At 39.2% G+C, this 20,947-nt stretch overlaps 1 protein-coding gene and 1 long non-coding RNA gene across 5 annotated transcripts in view; one reads left to right on the forward strand and one right to left on the reverse strand.

Annotated features, from left to right (window-relative positions):
- The window catches only part of HDAC8 (histone deacetylase 8), a 209,847-nt gene that overhangs the window by 135,322 nt on the left and 53,578 nt on the right, over window positions 1–20,947 (reverse strand). For all 4 annotated transcript variants that reach the window (XM_006218467.3, XM_072955825.1, XM_015251332.3 and 1 more), the window contains 3 exons: window positions 13,726–13,838; window positions 9,892–9,969; window positions 9,192–9,300 (listed from right to left, as the gene is read on the reverse strand). In XM_006218467.3, coding sequence (XP_006218529.1) covers window positions 9,192–9,300; window positions 9,892–9,969; window positions 13,726–13,838 — 300 coding nt within the window. The remainder of the gene's footprint in view (window positions 1–9,191; window positions 9,301–9,891; window positions 9,970–13,725; window positions 13,839–20,947) is intronic.
- Window positions 1–20,947, forward strand: part of LOC140691766 (uncharacterized) — a 302,036-nt gene that overhangs the window by 99,772 nt on the left and 181,317 nt on the right. The window lies entirely within an intron of this gene.

The following is a 20,947-nucleotide window of genomic DNA, read 5'->3' on the forward strand; positions in this document are numbered from 1 at the left end:
TTCTTTACCCCGGAGGGCCTCCCTAAGATTCAAAGCCGAAATCCTGCCATATAGTTAGCACCTGGTGCAGCTCATCAAAATATAATATCCTTTCCCAGATGATTGGAAATCTCTGCGATGCCGTCACACAATGAGGTGTGCAAGAAAGAGTTTGGGGATTGATTTTCCTCATTAACTTGATATTGCATGGTTTTTGTGGGACTTAAAAAGAAATGCATTTTTATTACTTTTAAGTACTGCACATAGAGTAACTCCAACTCATCATATTTTAGCAGTTATTTTTCTGGGGCAGGATGTATTTTAAACATGCCTGTGTTAGAGTGTCTGGTGGATCATTTAGGATCAGTGTCCCGTTGCTTGATGAAATCCAGATCACTTCAATGAAATCCAGATGGGGAAACTGGGTCTCTGGCAACGGCTGCCAGATCTTCTCCATATGAAATCTCTCTAGTCTGTATGCAAATTCAAAACTCCATATCCTGGAAATCCCAAACCAATCAAGTGGCGCTCCGCTTCTTAGTGACTGGACTAAACACAGGGAAGCGATTCATTCTTCCCTGAGGAAATAAGCATGTCTTACATACATCTATCTTGGCACAAAAAGGGCTGGCTAAGCAAATTAATAGTGTAAACAGGACTGCACTGGGGAATGTTTGTCCTACTTAAGAGAATAAACTTTTTACACACTTTGTGCACATCCACTTACATACAAATAATTGATATGCTAATTACAAAGGATTCTTAAAGCCCCTTCCCTGAGGTACTGTACGATGCTGTTAGTCTAGTTTGCATTACTAGCATGGCTAGTGCCTGAAAGTAATAAAAATGTATTTAAAAATATTCCATGATTCAGACTGGCTTTCCTCTAATTAGGCTGAGTTAGTGAGGTATGCCTATAGCTAAATAGGATAGATATTTTTCTATTTTCATCCCAAATATACTTAAGATAGTCCCCCCAACCCTGCCCCGTCCCCTCTCCAGCATCCCTCACCTTCCTCTTCCGGATTCTCCCACCTGGGGTGGACATATATGCAAACCACTTCGCCTCCAACTCAGCCTTCAGGGGCACTAGGCAAACTTGCCGCCTTTAGTGCCTGGCACACATCCATACCCTTTCACTTGTTAACCCGTTAGCAGGTTATTTGATGTGACTTTCTTTGAGGAGTCTTTCCTTTGGTCGTTCTTTAAGTACTAACGGGTGTCGCTCCTTCCTGACAGCGCAGCGGGTCACAGCGCACAGAGAGCAAAGCCCGGCCAGACTGAGCGTGGGCTCAGGAGGGGAACTCCGGACTGAGCCTCACCTCGGTACGGTCCGTGTCAACAGGACACAACGAGGCAGCTCATCAGTGCCGGCAGCTGCTGGGTGAAGGGCAGTGTCGGGTACAGTCATTCAAACTGTAACATGTGGGAGCAGAGCCTAAAGGGTACTTTTTTAAGGCTAGAGCGAAGAGACAGGGCAGTGATGAAAGAACACGGGAGTGGGGAGAATTAGGATGGGGGAACCGGTACACAGTGGAGGGCAGCTGGGAGGAGTAACACGAAATTTTGATGCTAGAATGTTCCATCAGGTAAATAGTCAAATTTCAGATTCTTTTCAGAGCAGTCCTATGTTAAAGGGTGTAATTCTCAAGTTTTCCATTTATGATCTCGGTCTTCCTGTCTCTGGGTTGTTTCAGAGCATGGTCTAGCATCAGAATCTATTAAACCGCTCTGGAAGAATCAGGTCTCTTTCTCCAGTGGGCAGGGATCATTCAGCACTAAGAAGAAGAGAGCAGAGAAGGTGCACATCAGAGTGATGGCACAAACGCACAGAGTTCCAGGAGATTGTCCTCCTTGACTTAAATGAAAAAATAAATAAATCACCTAGGAAGACTGCTAGGGGTAGGGGGCTGTCATGGCAGCAGGGCTCCTTGGTGCAGGAGTTTAGGAACTGGTCAGGAAAGCCACTGGCCGAGAGGGGAGGGGGAGAATATAGGAACTCTCCCTCTAACCACCTGGATTTAAAGCTCAAAGGATCAAGTGAGGGGAAAAAAACAGTTCTCCAACCCTACTCTAACCAAGTACTGGGGACAGGGAGGGCGAGCTCACGGACAGAGGGTTCAGGACAACTTAGATAATTAAGCACAGTATCCCGCCTCCTCCAAATTATCCTATATTCTTAGGCACTTAATGTCTTTTGAATTTAATATTTTAAAAGTCACATTTTAACTAGGAACAAAAAATGAACGGCCTGCTTTGGTCTCATTTCCACCTGTGGCTAATGTTAACAGTGAATTTAATTAGTGTCTGAGTCATCCATTTTCCAGAAACAACAGGCATTTTACATCTGCCATACCACACAGAGGCAGGATAAAAGTTTATCAAACAGAACAAAAGCATTGACTACAAATATCTTACTTATAGAGGGCTGAGTTCAAAGTTCAAGGCTTATAGAACAAATTAGCAGCTTCTATTACCTGTATCACTGAGCCAAAGTGAGTTAGTGATGATCGAGGTGGTGTAGCTCTCTGACCCAACTGAAGAGAGGTAATTTTGTAAGGATTTTTCACCAGTTCTCAGATTGTGATGAAAATGGGGATGAAGGTGGAAGTTAGGCTATATAATTATTTGTTCTCAAACACAAATTTCTAGAGAGATGTTCCATTCTCATCAGATGAAAGAGAATTTTGGAAAAGTCTGTATTGCTTGAAATATTTATGTGTGAATATGTGTTTGTATTGCTTTTGCCACATTGCCAAAGCCCAGAGGAGTAGGCTTTAATTGTTGGGTTCTCTTTCACTGACGGTCTACCTGTTTTTAAAACTGAATGAGGAATCTGGAGTCCCAAGTGGAAGATAAATTCTAGATGACTTATCAGTATAATGAAAGAAAAACCTATCATCATTAAAACATCTCTTCTTTAAATATTAATATTAAAAGTCAATAGTGAAAGGAAACATTTCACTTAAATATCCTCTAGTGATGTCCCTTGGTTCTTGTTTTATTCCATCAGTATTAGATGAACAACCTATAGCAAAGGATGGATAATTTCTACCCGATAGGTATGGCCTTCTGCCAGGACCAAGAGATGATATAAATTACGCCTACAGCTGCAAAAATGCATGTTAAAAATCTGTAGTGATACTCATCCAAAAAAAAAAACACATGAAAAGAATATAATTCTGTGAGGAGACCTCTAGAAAGTGACATGTGACACTATTCACTTTCTAATGCAGAAGTCAGGATTTTCTCTGTGGAAAATAAAGAAAAAAGCAGATTTACAGAATCTCCATGTTTCCAAACTTTAATTAGAAATTTAAAACCTAAAAGAAGTAAAATCTGGCAATATTTATTCTTGTTTTCTATCCATAAAATTACAAATTAAATCCTCAGAATTAAGAAAGTTTTTTTTTCTTTTGGCAAAAATCTAAATTGTACCTTCGCAAACAGAAGCACAATGGATTGTATATACTACAGATCATGTGGTTCATTTGCATAATTTTAAATGGTTACTTTTTAAACTTTTTTTCGTGTTTTCTGCAATCCCCTAAGATAAATCTTCCAAGAAGTCTTGGGGATGGTATTTTTTCCTTGTGAAAAATTTCATACTTCCATGTGACACTTTGTGGACAATGGGGCCAATGGTTAACAAACTGGTGTCACCACTTACTAGCTGTGTCACTTTAAGCAAATCAATCTTTCTAAGCTCCAGTTTTCTTATTTGTGAAGCAGGAATAAGAATACGTCCCTTTGTATGTATTGTAGATTGTACGTTGCTATAAGTATCAAATGGAGAAAATCAAACACTGATTAGTGCGATTCCTGGCATAGGCAAGTCCTCCCTTGGACCTAAGCTTCAGGCTGTGGGAGCCTCACCTGTTGTGTTTCCCACCACCAGTACCTGGGTACAGTGCGGGCATGAAGCTGACATCCAATAAACATTTGTCGAATGGATGAAGAAAACAGTGTCATTATACCAAAATATAAACAGATTCCCTATGTTGCATTGGTACCCCCTCATTAATTCATTCATTAATGTTTTAAAAATCCTATCAGGTGACTTGAGGAGCTCAGTTTTTTTGTAGGAAGGTCAGAATGGCTTCAGAGAGGTAAATTTTGGACCCAGACACACAGGAATGAACCCTGTGCTTAAAACACTACTGACTTGTATCTCAGAGGCCATGGTAGGGTCTAAGGAAAACTCTCACACAATAAATATAAACTATAGAGACATTATACTAGGTATTAGCAATATGTTTTCTTCTCTTCTTCACTGAGTAGCAGTGGAGCTCAGTATAAATGGACAAAGGAATTCCCCACAGGAAAAAAACTTAGGTTTAAATGAGCTATTCCTTTAATGAACTTGTGTTGTCCTAGAGAACAAGCTCTTTCAGGGGAGGCTACTCTGGTTATCCCAAGCACAGTAGAATTAATGTTTGAAAAAAAGCAGTTGAAGAGCTATAAGACATCCTTTGAAATAGAAAAGTATAATATTTCTCTCATAAAAGAGCAATTTTTTTTTAATTTCTGGGATCTCTGAATTTTTCTTTACGTCAGTGATCTTTGATAAGGAAAAAGAGTTTCTTTCAATTTTGAGTGATAGACTATAAGCCATAGGTCTCAAGATGAACAGGCCAAATACAGGTAGATTCTTACTTTAATAACTACTACTATGAACCCTAGTTCACTACAATAAGATTTTTCTCTGGTCAGGTTGATAGCTCTTACTAGCAAAGTTTTGCATATGTGGATATACTGACTGCTATTGATCAAGAAATCCTGCTTAATAGGGCCTTTCATAAGCCCTATTCATTGAGAAGTCTGTTTAACAATGTGTTTTCCTTTTGGTGAAATACTTACGCAGTGGCTGTACTTAATTATCTTACAAAGTTGAATAGCTGAACATTCTTAATAAAATGTGAGGGTTTTTTTTTTCCCCAAAAGGTTGTATCAACTTCAGTATGCTTTGTACACATACACATTATAAGCACCACATATATAGCTTTCCTGTGAGATATATACTAATAGTTGGACTCTTAGTAAAGAATGCTTTCTGGCTGCTAGGGTTCTGAAATGATGGGTAAGATACAAACTAAGAAGTTTGAACACAACCCTGCGATTCTTCAAACTATGCATATGTCATGACAGTTCACAGTAAGCAAGTAGTTTGGTCATCCTGCAAGATTTCTGGTTTCAGAGAGGTACCCTACTACTTATCAAAACCTCTCTTAAAGCAAACAAACAAACAAAACCTCTCTTGAGCCAACCACAAAGATGTACTTGTTACTGTCCTTCTCTCCTAGATTCCTTAACTATACATGCTCCCAAAGTCATCAACACAGCATTTTGGGTAACAGCTTAAACATTATTCGGACTCTCTCACATTGCATTCAAAAACAATTAAAGAGCAAACAGGTTAAACGTGGACAGAGCAGTAAAATACTGCGCTTCCAGATGACAGAGCTTGGGAATCAGCCAATGGTTCCCTTTGGCAAAACAGCTTTACTCTCCTATCAAAATTTTGTGTGTATATACCTTATTGGAAATGATGACCCTTGCCCTTCTAAATTAGCATTGAATGACCTAGGAGCTCTGACTGTGAAATTGTCTTTTACATAAAATGGAACTTTTGGTGTTGAAAATGTTCATGTAAAGATTCCATATCCAGTCTCTTAAAAGAGAAACCCTAAGACAACTTTTTAAAAAATAAAGATGGTATGTTCAAACTTAAGATGAAACCATTAAGTTCCCACCTAACTGGCAAAGTAAAAAAAAAGGCTATAGCAGAGGAAAAAGCCATGAAGAAAGGAAGGAAGGAAAGAAGGGAAGGAAAAAGGGCTCATGAATCCCACAGGGAGAGGTAGCTCAGGAGTAAACTAGAAACTGCATGGCAAACAAAAATTAGAGCATCTTGTAAGTGAATCAGCAGTAAGAGGTCCTTCATTTATCACAGGTAAGGAGTGAGCCAGAAAACCAGGGGCCTCATGGAACAAAAAGGATGAAAAAGAGATTGCAGATAAACAGAATGACTTTTTTAGTGAGTGAGCTATTCCTATGTCTGCTCTATCTTTTGAGGTCGGCAGATGAGTCAGAGGTCATAATGGTAAATGTACAAGAGACTCCGGTTCCAAGCAACTAGAAGTAGTCAAAGACATAATGACCGGAACTTAGTGACACAGTTACTAGGGCTGACCCTCTATGAAACTATTTAGTTTGCAGAGATTGTTTTATTTTTTGTGCCCCTTTTCATCTACTCCTCCAGTACCCAATTCCTCCTCCTCTGAATGCTCAGAGTACTCACGCTCTAACCCTTTCAAAATCTGTCAAGAAAAGCTCTGTGGGGGCAGGGGAGGGAAGTAGCTCAGTAGTAGAGCACGAGCTTAGCATGCAGGAAGTCCTGGGTTCAATCCCCAGTACCTCTATTAAAAAGAGAGAAAGAGAAAGAATGCCTTTAAAAAAAAAAAAGAAAAGTTCTGTGGGAGAAAGACAAATATCATATGATATCACTTACATGTGCAATCTAAAAAAAAAGAGATACAAATGAACTTATTTACAAACTAGAAATGGACTTACAGACATAGAAAACTTATGGTTACCAAAGGGGAAAGGAGGGGAGGAATAAATTTGGAATTTGGGATTAACAGATACATATTACTACATATAAAATAGATAAGGACCTACTGTGTAGCACAGGGAACTATATTCAATATCTTGTAATAACCTATAATGATAAAGAATATGAAAAAGAATATGTATATTTATGTAGATGTAGAAATGAATCACTTTGCTGTACACCTGAAACTAACACAACATTGTAAATCAACTATACTTCAATAAAAAATTAAAAAGTAGCCACAGATAACTGAAAACTGTCCCTTTACCCCACAAGGGGTTCAAAAATACTGGTAATGCTCAATTTCTTAAGCTAGTTGGTGGGTACCTGGGTATCTCCTCCTCCTCCTCCTCCTCCTCCTCCTCCTCCTCATCATCATCATTATTATTCAACCCACGTTGATCTCCACGTCACCCAGATTTGGTGGGTTGTTTCCTCAGGGGCACCTGATCCCCAGTGGGTGATCAAAGTGTTAAACATACATCCACGGCAGAGTGAGGGTGAGGAGGAGAGGTTATGCAAAAATTCCATTTTAAGACCTATTTCTAATTGTAGAATAAAAGTATCTTTCCTGTTAAAGGAATTTTAGATTTTAGTTGAGCAGCTTAGTCCAACAGGAGAGATGTTTGGGTCCGGAAGCCTCTCTGGCACCCTTGGAATCAGAGGTGCCTTCACATACTGCCCTGACCAGACTCGACTTCTCAAAGAAATCAAAGGGAAAAATCATTGTCCCTCTAATGAAAACCTGGAGCCTGTGATTCTGGGTGCTCACTGTGCAGATTGTCGGTTTGGCTCCACAGGCAAGAGGGGCCCTGGGAACTAGAAACTGATGAGTGTCTGGTACTTTTGTAGGCAAGCTGGAAGAATCTTTAATAAATGTCGACCTCCTGTACATTGGGATGGAGGCAGCAACATGGTTTCTGTAAAGGAAAATCATGTGTGATCTTCCACGGGTCTTTTCCTCGGGGTTAAATTCACTTTTAAAATATTTCTAATTAAGTTTGATACCAAGGCTATTTTTAAACATGACTTACCATGGGCTTGAACATGTTTTTTATCATGTGGTAGGAGCTGATTTAATGCGAGGAAAAAAAAACTAGGGAGAAACAGACATTTTTCTGACTGAAGAAAGGTAAGTATTAGTTGGGGCAGGCACTGGGAAATCCTCAAGCCTGCAGATGATAGCTCAGCTTTCCAGGAAGTGAAATGCCAAGATGATGGGGAGAAAGGAAGATCTCAGGAGGTTTGATGACTGGTAGATGAGCTTTAACAGGGGCACATGTAAGGTGATCCTTTTAGGGAGGGCCAGAGCTTACCAACTACACTTGCAGGATGATGGGTGTTGACCTTTCAATTAAGACCCAGGAAAAAGCTCTAGGAAACCCTGTGGACAGAGCACTGAAGAGAACAACCTAGTTTCCTGTTATGGTTTAAAAAAAAAAGAAAAGAAAAGAAAAGAAAAAAAGGGCAACAAAACGTTGAGCACTGTCAATAAGGGGATTAAAAGAAAAACAAAATACTTCTCCTTTTACATAGAATCACAGGACATCTTCTTCAGTAAACTTACATAAGCGGCTCTGATCTACACATCTCAAGGACAGAACAGAGCCTAAGGGGAACAAAAAAGGCAATTAAAGTCATCAATGGCAGGCTCAAAAAAAAAAAAAAAGCAGGGGACAGGATCAAAATCCTGAAGAAGCTAGTGCCACCGCTGCTGACTCAGTTTGCCAAATCTCTGGAGATAAGAGGCACCTTTGACGCATAAAGTTTTTATTTTTGAATACTTCTACTTTGTTTATACAACTGCCAGTGATGACGGCCGGGGCAGGCTCCTTTGGGAAGTCCATTTCCACCAGAGGTTGGGAGAAATCTGAGCTGAGTCGGGGAGGCATCGAATGCAGCTCAATCCCCATTACTTAACTTAAGTAATGTTGACTTGCCGACTTGTAGTCAGACTCACTTTCTCTACTGCCAGTGTCAGCAGTGAATTTGTACCTGACCAGTCTCAATTTTTATGAATATGAGTTTCGCCACCCTCTTCCCCATTCTGTAGGGCTTTGCAGCCCTCATGCTCTCTACACATTAGCACCAAACCATCTGACTACAAGTGGCTGTAATTTCATCCTTAACTATAGTGCAAAAAGAACAGATTTCTGACTCTAATGTGAGCACCACAATAGAACTCAAGAGATTGTAATAAAGAACTCTTTAAGATTCAGACCAGTAGATGGAAGCCGATCTCCATCATGGAAAACTGAAACTGACTCTCCCAGGCTAATGAAATCACACACATGCAGGTTTTGGCCAAGAAAGTAGCAGAAAAGGGATTCCCCAGGACAGCTGAGAAGCTCTGCTCTTGGGATGGCTTAATCATGTGGGGTAGTGGGTGAGCTCGAATCAAGAGTGTGGCTCTGGTCCAAAGACTCTGCTCTCCCAGAAGGGGGATGGTTACCTGATCAAATAAGCATGATGAGCAGTGTACAAAAGCTACACGGATGTACAGTAGCCATTTTTCCCGAAATGGTTCTGTGAGATTGGAGGCCGTTTCATCCTCCAGAAATGGCATCCACTTGTTACTGGCTCAGTATGGCTGCCATACCTTTCGCAGATGTGGTAATACTTCTCGTCCTGTATGCCATCCTGAATGGGCACGTTCACACTGTAGTACCGTCCCTTCCCTAGGCCAACATCAGACACGTCCCCTGTTCCTGTCAAAGAGAGGAGTGCCGTGAGGAGGTTTGAGAACACGAGAATGAGAAAACCTGAAGGCTCCTCTGAGCGGAATTCAGAAGATCAAAAGGTCAATTAGGAGAAAAATTCCAAATTAACGATGGTTTGGTTTCGAAGGGAGTGAAATGAAGAAAAACAACTGTTGTAAACAATGTAGGGGAAGTAGGAGAATCCTAAGAAAATGCAAAAACCGTAGTTTCCATCTTGTTGGATCAAATGAAAGGAGAAAAAAGATTAACCCCTTGGCTTGATTTTTCATACATCTTAGATTGATATCATATTAATGTATCATTGCACTTATCAGGATGTGGGGAGTTTCACAGGCTGTCTTATAGTCCAGTGAGTGTAAGTGAGCTATTGAAAGTCCATGAAAATCATCTGGATAAAGACTGAGCATTACACTCCTCTTCTCATTGTCATCTGAAATGGCCTGTGTTAAATTTTTGCATAGAGTAGCGCCAAGAAGATATTAACAGCATGCAACTGTCCAAATACAAGATATAAGAAATGTACAGAAGAATGGCAGTATTTATTAGTCCAAAGTAATACTGAGCACACAGAGCACTTGCCTGGGAAAAATCCTGGGGAAAATTTGTGCAGGGACACTGTCATGACTTTGGAGGTGAAACTGAAGGCATCTTCTACACCTACCGGAGAAAGAAACAGCAGAAGAATCACTTCATCTGGGCAACTCCTGTTTTCAAACAACTGAAACTCTAGAAAGCAGCCACGGGAAGGAAGAGAGAGAAGACTGCAATAATAAAGTTAACAAACTGAGGAACAAAAGTAACAGCACCCTCTGTCTTGGATCTCTGTCACGACAGGATGAGGTAGAACTTTGGCTCCAAGTGAAGTTTAGGGTTCCTTTTCAAATTCATGGCAAATTAAAGTTGGATATCTCCAAGCAATGGAATGCCCAGACTCTTGTTGACAGCCTGTCCTAAAAGGTAGGGAGGAGCTGGAGCTCAGAACTGAGGCATCATCAACAGCGCTGAATAAAGGAGACTGGCACCTTCTTGGAAGCTTTATGTTTTGTTTTGTCACAGTGGTTCTAGTTAAATTCTTGGGATTTTTTTCCCCCAAAGAAGTACAATGTGGCAACCCTTTGAAAAACATGACCAATACAAACATAAGGCATTATACAGTGAAAACCTAATTATAAAGTGCCTCTCTAATAATACAGATTTAGTTCTAAATGCAATTCACGCAAAGTTCCGTGTGAATTAAGTAACTTAGAGTACAAGTTTCTGGCTAAAACATGGAAGGCTGAAAGTAGTTCTGGCCTTGTCCCTTAATAGCAGCTTTATGACAAGAGTTTTAAAGCCTGGAGAAAGATAGGGGGAAATGCTTCTAAAAAGGAGTCTCCTTCCCATTTAAACAGAGTCAGAAAACAAATAGAGACATGGGAGATAGAAGATGTCTCTTATGAGCCTCTACTTATTCAGATAAACATACTGCCTACTTCGATACTTTTCCTCCCAGCATCACGTATTGACTGTAAAATGGAAGGACTATTAGCAAATTCATGTATTACCCCCTTTTATACTTCAAATAAAGAAATTGTCTCTGTTTACTTAATGCTTTCAGTCCTCATTAGAGGCCAACAGAGACCTTAAAAAAATATGAACTCTATTTGTATATCACAGGTATGTTTGAATTTCCCAGCCTACGTTTTGCCCTAGGGAGGCAGTTAAAACCAGTTAAAGGCTCCAGGCACAAAGCATTAAGTAAACAAAATAAAACAAAACACAATAAATTAAAATAGCATTTTAGTTTAGAAACGGAAGTCTAAACAAGGATAATTCAGGAAAACCCTGATTATCCATCCAGAAAGGTGGTGCCAATTTACACTTCTATCAATGGTGTATGCACAGTCCCATTTTCTGACATAATGACTGGCACTGAGTATTATTCTTCTTTTTAATATTAGGCAGAAAGAATGGTCTTGTTCTCATTTGCATTCCTCTGAGTGTTCAGGTGTGGAGCACCTTTTCATATGTTTGGTCACCATTTGCATCTCTTCTCATGGGGAACGCCATTAGGCATTGTTAGAAAAATCATACTTTAAGAAAGGACACAGACTGATAGGAGGGTATGGGGCTTGGTGTGAAAGAGAAGAGTGGTTAGGCAGTGAGAGAAGGTGAGGACGGGGTAGGGGTGCCAGTGAAGCCACCGCGGGATGCTAGTTACGGAATCATGGGAGATTGAAAATAAATCAAATGTGTAAGAGTTTGGAGGTGGGGCAGGGGTCACTGGAAGGGAGGTGCTGAAGAGGGGAAATAAACTGAAATGAAACACACCATAAAAGTTGGCTAAAACAGGAAACTCTAAATGGTGTAGAAATAACATTGCAAATGGAAAGCACGGTTTCAGGTGACAGTCTTATTTCATTCTCGCAGGGTTCAATGGACTTGATTCTATTCTTGAACTCTGATACTAAGAGCTTGAATCTCATAATCATTCATTCATTCAACAGATATTTTACTGAACCACTACTACAGGCATAGTTCTGTTTGTTCCAGCCACGGTGGAGGAGAGAGAAGCAAACAACTTGATCTCTGCTCTGGAGGAACTGAAAGTTTCTATGGGAGGAGAAGACACGGACACAGTCAAGAATTCACCAACAAAACAGGACAATAAATAATTAAATATCAAATCAGCGATATAAACACTACAGGACGTGAGCAGGGGAATGACCACCTGGGCTGGAGGGGTTGGGGCAAATCACTGGAACTTGAGGTACTGCATAGAACTTGAAGATGCAAAAAGGGGAAGAGAATGCAAAACTAAGTTCAGAAAAAGTGGCACAAAGTCAGGGAGGTGGCAGCAGTGAGCTATGTCTGGGCATCACTGAGCCTAGACAGCAAGTCGTGAGAAGGTTAGAGAGAGGAGGTGAGGCTTCTCTGAGGCAGGCCTTGAAAGACAGGGGAAAGAGGGTGGACGTCACCGTGAAGACTGCTGCTTTTCAAAGTGTAGCCAGTGGAATAACTGGGGTATTGTTAACATACAGATTCCCGGGTCCCCCACCAGACCTACTAAACCCGAATATCTGGTGCACGTGGCCCAGGAATCTGCATTTGACAACGAGCTTCCCCCAGGTCATCCTGCTCCACGTTCAGGTCTGAGCACCACTACTATAGGCCAAGGCTTAGCAAACCAAGTGGCTACACAGTAAATATTTTAGACTTTGCAAACTACACAGTCTTTATTGCATTTTCTTTCCTTTACAACCTTGTAAAAATGTACAAAACCATTCTTAGCTCGCTGGTCATACAAAAACAAGCCACGGGCCAAATGTTACCCTTGTTATAGGCCATCGGGAGCCTCTGAAGGGTTTTGAGCAAGCCTGTGTTTTGCATTGGCTGCGTGCTCTGACGTTCATTGGACATGGTTCTCAAAGTAGAGAGCTGGTTGTTTTAACCCTTCTCTCTCCCCTCTGTTACCTTTAATTTTCTGTCAGCACTCCAATGGAAGCTTCCATCTGGGCAAACTCCCTGCAGAGGTTGCTCCCACAGTTCCTTCCTTCTTTTTCTATTCTGGCAGCAGAGCTGACCCTAGCTTCTGTCATATACTGCTCTTTTCCTCTCTTATGCCTTCATTGTGTGTTTCTCTCCCTACGTCCCTGGAAACAGGGAAGCAGCAATCACTGACGTGGGGGAGGGGAGGGCACAGCCTTAACTAATTTTATTGGTTAAGTGTTCCTAGATCAACGGAAATACGTGTCACACACAGGATCTATTAAAGAAACAGAGGTGAGGAACTGTCACTGAAGCTCTACATTCTAGATGGAAAGTACATGGGGGGCAGGATACATCCTCCCAGTGAAGTCTTCTAAGAGAGGATTAGTGGGGTGAAGGCAAATTGTTAGAGATTCTGCTGCTATTTTAAAGTTAGAGAAGAGGCCCCGGCTTTGGGCAGGACTAAGTATTTTAGCAATGCACAAGTGGCACAGATTCTGATCACAACCTGAGTTGGGATCCCTATTGGTGAAAAACTCAGAACGTTAGTCTATCATGCACCCATTCTATTTTAAGAGAAGCATCAAGACTGTCAGCTCTAATGGTGGGTTTCACTTACAACCTATGGAAGTGGCCTGAGGCAGATTACTGAGTAAACACTAGGAAATCTCACCTAGATTTCCACTCCTTAAAGTTCTCTACTGTAGAGCTTTGCTACTAGAGGAGAGGGGAGGACAAATGACAGGAACCTGGTATTTGAAAGCAGCTTGGTCAGCACGAGATGAATTACATCAGTAAAAGAACATCTACCTACTGGAGGATTCTCAATTAGGAAAATTTCAATTGCAACAATCCTTTCTCCTGTTACCAGTTGCCTAGAAGCAGCTTTACTGATAAAAAACTGCTGTCCTAGCAGCCAAGCACCTTTGAAAGTGAAGGGCTTACCGTCTCCGTGGTGCAGATCCAAATCCACATAGAGAATACGGTCAAATTTCCGTCGCAATCGTAGTATTCCCAGGACAGCATCATTGAGATAACAAAAACCAGATGCTTCATCTCTGCAAGAAAACAAGTTGCTACAGCCAACAGCCACAAGCAATCCAAGGGAGTCTTTACAGCCAAGGATCTAACCCTTGAGATCTATTCCCTTACAATTCCCATTTCTTTTAAGAAAAACAAAAATCTACCTACTGAGATTATATAGGAAATGGCTGAGAGTGATCCACGAATGAAATATTTTGGTAAACTGAATATTCTGGTTGATTGGTAACATTTTCCATTCAGGATTCCTGATTTTTCAGACTTAAAATTTTATAACTATATTGAACAAAACAGAACCTGTCTCTAAGGATTCAGGAATCATTTTTTTTTAAATTGTAGTACCCCCTGGGGTTTTCATAATGACCACTGATTACCACTTCTAGGACTTTAAGAAAGCTAGAATCTAGAAGGGGCCTTAACGATGCACTTGCTCAGCCATGTGTAGACAACACTGGAGATTGGATTCTCTGGACTAACCCTATGACATAATCTAGAATTTTTTTTTGAGTAAGTCTTGGCACTTGTTGCTCATAAAAGCTGAGTGTAGAATGTACAAACTCATAACTTCATGTGCAGCAACGTGTGGTTGCCTTTCTGTAAATGTAATTATTACAATGGAGGTGGAAGCGGCCTCTTCTAAAGTTCTTTTGTTTCCTTCACTAAAGTTATCCTCATTGACTTCCTTGAAGTCCTGTAACTTTTTTTGCTATTGGTGACACTGTGTCAGGTTAACCTCTTGTCCACATTAATCTAGTCTTTCATTATGCTTCCACTAAGCCTTGTTGAGTAGATGTAAGAGAATATTCTTTATCATCAAACATGTGTTATAGTTTATTTTTAAGGCTTCATCCTAATTGCTTCAGTTTCATTTGCTTCCACAGACACTTTAAATAATGGGCTCATTTTGTTCCTACCTTCTCCCTGATACTTTACTTGAAACAGAATTCTAGTCATAAGTATCATTTAAAATGGCATCTTTGCTACTGTGAGGTTGTAACAGTTTTCTAGTGCCCACACAATACATAAACTTCTTCATGAAATCTTTTCCATAATAACATTTGAGATCCGAACAATGCCCTGGTTCCAGGCTGAATCAGGTATGCTGGTGAGCAGGAAGTTGATAAAAACATCAATAGACGCTGACTTTGCTCATGAAGGCGAACTCCGTGATCATCTAGCAAAAGAACAGCTTGAGGTGGGAAGGTCGAGCTCAGTGGTAGAGCATGTGCTGAGCACGCATGAGGTCCTGGGCTCAATCTTCAGCACCTCCATCAAAATAAATAAGTAAATAAATAAACCTAATTACCTTCTCTCAAAACAAACAAACACAGAAAAGAATAGCTTGGCATTACATTTGCAACCGGGAAGAAATCAATTAGAGAAAAAGATTTATCCATCCATGAGGTCTCTGTAAATACAAATTAAATCTGTAACTTCGAAAGTTCCTGGATGCTATCTTCTAGTTATGAAAAGCTTATAATTTGTAAGTCTACTTACTGTCTTAGCACATCAAAAAAGAGATAATCTGTCTAAATTGACTTTTGGGTAGACGGGATGGAACATTGAGTGTTAGGCAAAAGGAGGAGGGAGTTGGGGGGGAGGAGAAATACAAACCAACACAAGACCTCCGTCTTTCCCTCAGAGAGCCTATGATTAAGTTAGGGAGACAAGTCATAAGCACAAAAAAACAAAAGCAACCAACAGAAAAGGCAAGCAGAAATAGTACGGCATATAAAAGAGAATACACAGAAACTCTACAGACAAAAATGACAGAGCAGAATCATCTCATTGACTGTACTGAACTCTATCTGGGCCCTGTGTTTCTAGAAATCAGCTATGGTTAGGAACTGCCCCCCAACCCTTTTGTGTTCCAAGAAACAGTTAACTGCAAAGGCCCACTCTGCCCTGGCATATTCCAAAAAGAATCATTTTCATGCTACCTCATGACTCCCATAAAACTCTATCTTGTTTACCTGCCTCTATAAAACTCCTAGCCCCCCCTTGCCTTTTCTTTGAGCTGTTCCTTGTTAATGAACATTTCTCCTATGGTAACAGCTTGAATAGTAATAATGATGACATCTGTAATTCAGAAAGGAATTTGTCAGTGTGTAATATTTTCATAATATTTTTCTGAAATTAAAAGAGCTCTATTCTCACTGGTTTATAAAAATATGTAAGTGCTTAGATACAAAGAGCATTCCTCAAATTCCCAGAAAATAAGGAAATTGAACTTTTAAGACTTTTAATGTGCTAAAAAATTATTCCTACAAAAACAAGCTCAAATGTTTTAAGAATTTAAGTTTGCATAATTTAGGTAAATTTTTAGCAAAGAAGACTAATTTAATAATTTTGGTTTAACTGTTGGTGGGAATGTAAATTGGTGCAGCCACTGTGGAAAACAATATGGAGGTTCCTTCAAAAACTAAAAACAGAGTTTCCATATTATCCAGCAATCCCACTCTTGGGCAAATATCTGGAGAAAGCTCTAATTGGAAAAGACACCCGCACCCCAATGTTCATAGCAGCACTATTTACAATAGCCAAGACATGGAAGCAACCTAAATGTCTGTCAACAGATGACTGGATAAAGGAGATATTTTACACACACACACACACACACACACACAAATACTACTCAGCAATAAAAAAGAATGAAATAATGCCATTTGCAGCAACATGGATGGACCTAGAGATTGTCATTCTAACTAAGTCAGACATAGACAAATACCAAATGATATCACTTACATGTGGAATCTAAAGTACGATACAAATGAACTTATTTACAAAACAGAAACAGACTCACAGACACAGAAAACAAACTTATGGTCACCAAAAGGGAAAGCGGGTCGGGGAGGGATAAATTGGGAGTTTGGGATTAACAGATACACACTACTATATGTAAAATAGATAAACAACAAGGTTCTACTGTATAGCACAGGGAACTATGTTCAATATCCCGTAATAAACCATAACGAAAAAGAAAAAAACATTTTTGGTTTACTAAAATCAGCTATGTCTTTATCAGTGTTAAGTTTAACGTACATGTAGATTTTTATTCGACTTGGGTATATTCTTCCTAAATGTATATACGTTTACCGATTGAATGAGCTAATATTACTTCTACTAAATATTCGAGATTATGACAAATGTAAAATCTATTTAACCAAATTGAGTCCTTATTCTGACAAACTTTATTTTAACAATAATTATGTCTTGTAGTATGTCAGCCTGAAGACAATTTATAAGATCTTTAGGGAACTGAAGATTTTGGGCTGATATTAACTTGAGTTAATTAATGGATACTCATTAGATACCTAGATGGTTTCTAGGTAAGAGAATGCATTAATTACTATGCATAATTTTGGGCTTATATGCTTTTGCTATTTATTTTTACATGCTACAGAGAGGCTATATGTATTTGGGTCTGTTAACGAACATGTTCTTTTTTGCCACTCAGAGAAGTTGTTGTACTATAAGGGATGTGTATGGATATAGAAAGTGGTAGAAGATTCACAGAAAGGCAATTTTTTTTAATTGAGGTCAAAGTTAGCTAAGGTTTGATGGACTTATTTATAGTATTTCCAGAAAGAACACTGGTATGAAATATTATACTGATACAAAACTAGATTTTGGTTTTCTCTCTGCTAAAATGACAATTTTTTTGCATTATCTGTCTTTCTTCTTTTAATAACAGGTTGTAAAGGTTGTGCTTTGCCATCTAAGTAATATTCCTCAATAACAAAGACTCCGTGTCTTAGCAGAATAACCTTCTATGGTTTATGGTGACTTGTAATTATGTCCTTGATTATTTAAGAAAGCAGAGTCTTCTCACTTACGAAAGAGATGAGATTCTTTACAGTCATATCACCTCCTATGCTTACTTTTAAAATCTTTTATTGTCATTTTGGTTAAATAGAGAACCAAGTATTGTTTTTCAGTAATCCATTATCCCATCTTAATCAAGCCCCAGAGGGCCTCTGTAAAATCACAAAGGATCTGTGTTCTTTTACCTTATAAAATGAGAGTTGCTAGAAATAATTATGTTTACTTGATACATTACTACTGATGATATGCATGGGAAAGTTTGCTAACAAGAGATGTCTATAGTGAAAAAGAATATGAAAAGGAATATCTGTATGTATATGTATGAATGAAACATTATGCTGTACACCAGAAATTGACACAACATTGTAAACTGACTATACTTCAATTAAAAAAAAGAAGAGATATTCAGCCTTCCCTAGGTTAAATTGGTATAGGTAAAATGTTATTAATACACATATTTCAGAGATTGTATGCTGTACAGGAAGTTTCTAGAGATTCATCAATGCCCTCGCTGGCCATGATATGTTTCTATTTGTCACACTCCCCTTGCCTGAGCACTCCAGGATTCGGAAACTCTTATCTTGTTTTTATTTTCATAGTAATATAATTACCTGCATAGGTTTAATGACAATTGACCTGTCCTACTTGTTATCAGGATATGATTGAAAACATTGCTTATGTAACCAAGGCCTTGCCTGGAATGTCATATTTGTGAATGAAACTCATTGAGTCCGATTTGATCAGACACTTTAAAGGTTGACTTTATTGAGCCAATACATACAAAGCCCTCTTGGGAAAACTAGCCTGGGACCTGGTTTATAGGGTTCCCAGCCTTACTAGTGAGTAAGGAAGGTCACTTCCTGGCAGGCTCTGGAGACCTAGGATATTTTGCAGACCCCAAGAAGAGAAAAATACTTCCAAATTTATAGGTATTGCAGGTAAAATCTTAGCTTGGCTTCCTAGCCTTAATAGGCTTTTAAAATTTCAAAGTGTGGTTTCTTATGAGAAATTCCAACAAAGCAAGCTTAAGAAGGTCTATACAGTAAATTACCATTTTTGCTGCACCTATATAAATAATCAGGCTAAATCTAATGAGGTCTAATTTTTATTTTCTAATATTTTTAATTGAGGTAAAATTCACATAATGTAAAAATAACCATTTTAAAGCATATAATTCAGTGGCATTTAGTACAGTCATAATATTGCACTATCTCTACCTTAATCTAGTTCCAAAACATTTTCACACCTCAAAATAAAACCCTGCACTAATCAAGCAGCTGTTACCTATTCCTCCCTCCCCCTAGTCCCTGACAACCACCAGTTTGCATTCTGTCTCTCTGAATTTACCTATTCTGGATATTTCATATTAAGTGGCATCATACAATAACGTGATCTTTTGTGTCTACTTCTTTTACTTAGCACGTTTTTGAGATTCACCCATTTTGTAGCACACATTTTCAGGACGTCATTCCTTTTTATGGCTGAATGATATTTCATTGGATGGATACACCACTTTTATTTAAACATTGATCTGTTGATGGACCTTTGGGTTGTTTCCACTGTTTGGCTGGCTATTGTGAACAGTGCTGCTATGAACATCTGTGTCAAAGTATTTGTTTGATTTGTTTGGGTTTTTTTGGGGGGGTTATTAGGTTTGTTTGTTTGTTTGTTTATTTAAATGGAGGTACTGGGGATTGAACCCAGGACCTTGTGCATACTAAGCATGCGCTCTACCCCTGAGCTATACTCTTCCTACCCACCCACCCAATTTGAATACCTGTTTTTAATCCTTTTGGATATATACTTGGGTATGGAATTGTTAGGACATAGGATAGTCTATAATTCTATGATTAATTTTTGAGAAATAACCAAGCTGTTTTCTACAGTGGCTGCACCATTTTACATTCCCACCAGCAGTGTACAAGAGTTACAGTTTCTCCACATCTTTGTCAATACTTGTTATTTTCTGGTTTTTGTTTTGTTTTTTAAATTCTAGCTCTCCTAGTGGGTGTGAAGTGGTGTCTCACTGTGGATTTGATTTACATTTCCCTGATGACTGATGATGTCAAACATTGTTTTGTGGACTTGTTGGCCATTTGTATGTCTTCTTTGCAGAAACGTCTATTCAAGACCTTTGCCCATTTTTCACACTGGGTTGTTTGTCTTTTTGTTTTTGAGTTGTATGAGTACTTTATATATTCTGGATACCAGACTCTTATCAGATATATGATTGGCAAATATTTTCTTCCATTCTGTGGGCTGTCTTTTCTCTTTCTTGATAATACACTTTGATACACAAAAGTTTTACATTTTTATGAAGTCCAATTTATCTACTTTTTCTTTTGTTGCTTGTGAGATCAGCCTTATATTGAGTTAAGAATAATCCTCTCTGAGACTATCTTTGATCAAAAGGAAGTGACTGTATAGAGAAAATTTGTGTTTGAAAAGTCTGCCTCATCTATAGCATACCATTCCAGGTCATCAGAATCTAGTTATTGTCTTTGAGCTATCTCACATCTCTTTATAAACTGTGGGTGACTGATGAGTATGCAAACTTTGTCTTCTGTGGTAGAGATATAACTGACTTCCATCCCTGTGTGGAAAAACTAGTTTGGTACCTATTTGGAAATTGAACTGGATCTTATTACCTTGCCCAAATTGTTGATCCTCATCAACTTTTCAATTCTTCCAGTTTTCTGCACTATTTGGTTAATATCCTCCAAACTAACTTTTCCAAATCTTCTTCCTCTCACCTGATTTGGAGTCACCAAGGTAAAACCTGACTGCCCAAATCCCTACTGGGACCCTACACTGCCTCACAGCTTGCTCTCTTCTCTGGGATCTGAAGCAGCCCTGCAAACTAAAGCCCAATGACTTGACATAAATGTGGAAGAACTCATCACTGCAGCAGACTATGCATGACCAGAATTCTTGAACAAGTGCTGCCTGGACCACTAAGGAAGTCTGGAGAAAGGTTCAGGTCACGTACATCCTTATGTGAGAGGTAACCTAGACTATGGACAAGGTCACCAAGAGCACTGACATCCTAGTTCCATGAGTGGTGTTGCAAAATAGAAAGATTTTCCTCCACTCAAGTCTTAGAATCCACTTGACTAGTTACCTTAGGGTTCAATTCTTGGCTCTTTACTATAATATAAACTTTTAAATGAGTATTTCTTTCTTTTTCTTCAGTTCATTCTTCCCTCTTAAGATGTCAGATATCCAAGCCCGTAAAACAACTGATTTTTGCCACCACCTCTAGCAAATGGTTTTATAGGAATAACATCAAGAGTCCTCAAGA

This window comes from Vicugna pacos, chromosome X, assembly GCF_048564905.1.
Source record: "Vicugna pacos chromosome X, VicPac4, whole genome shotgun sequence".
NCBI classification, from domain to species: domain Eukaryota; kingdom Metazoa; phylum Chordata; class Mammalia; order Artiodactyla; family Camelidae; genus Vicugna; species Vicugna pacos.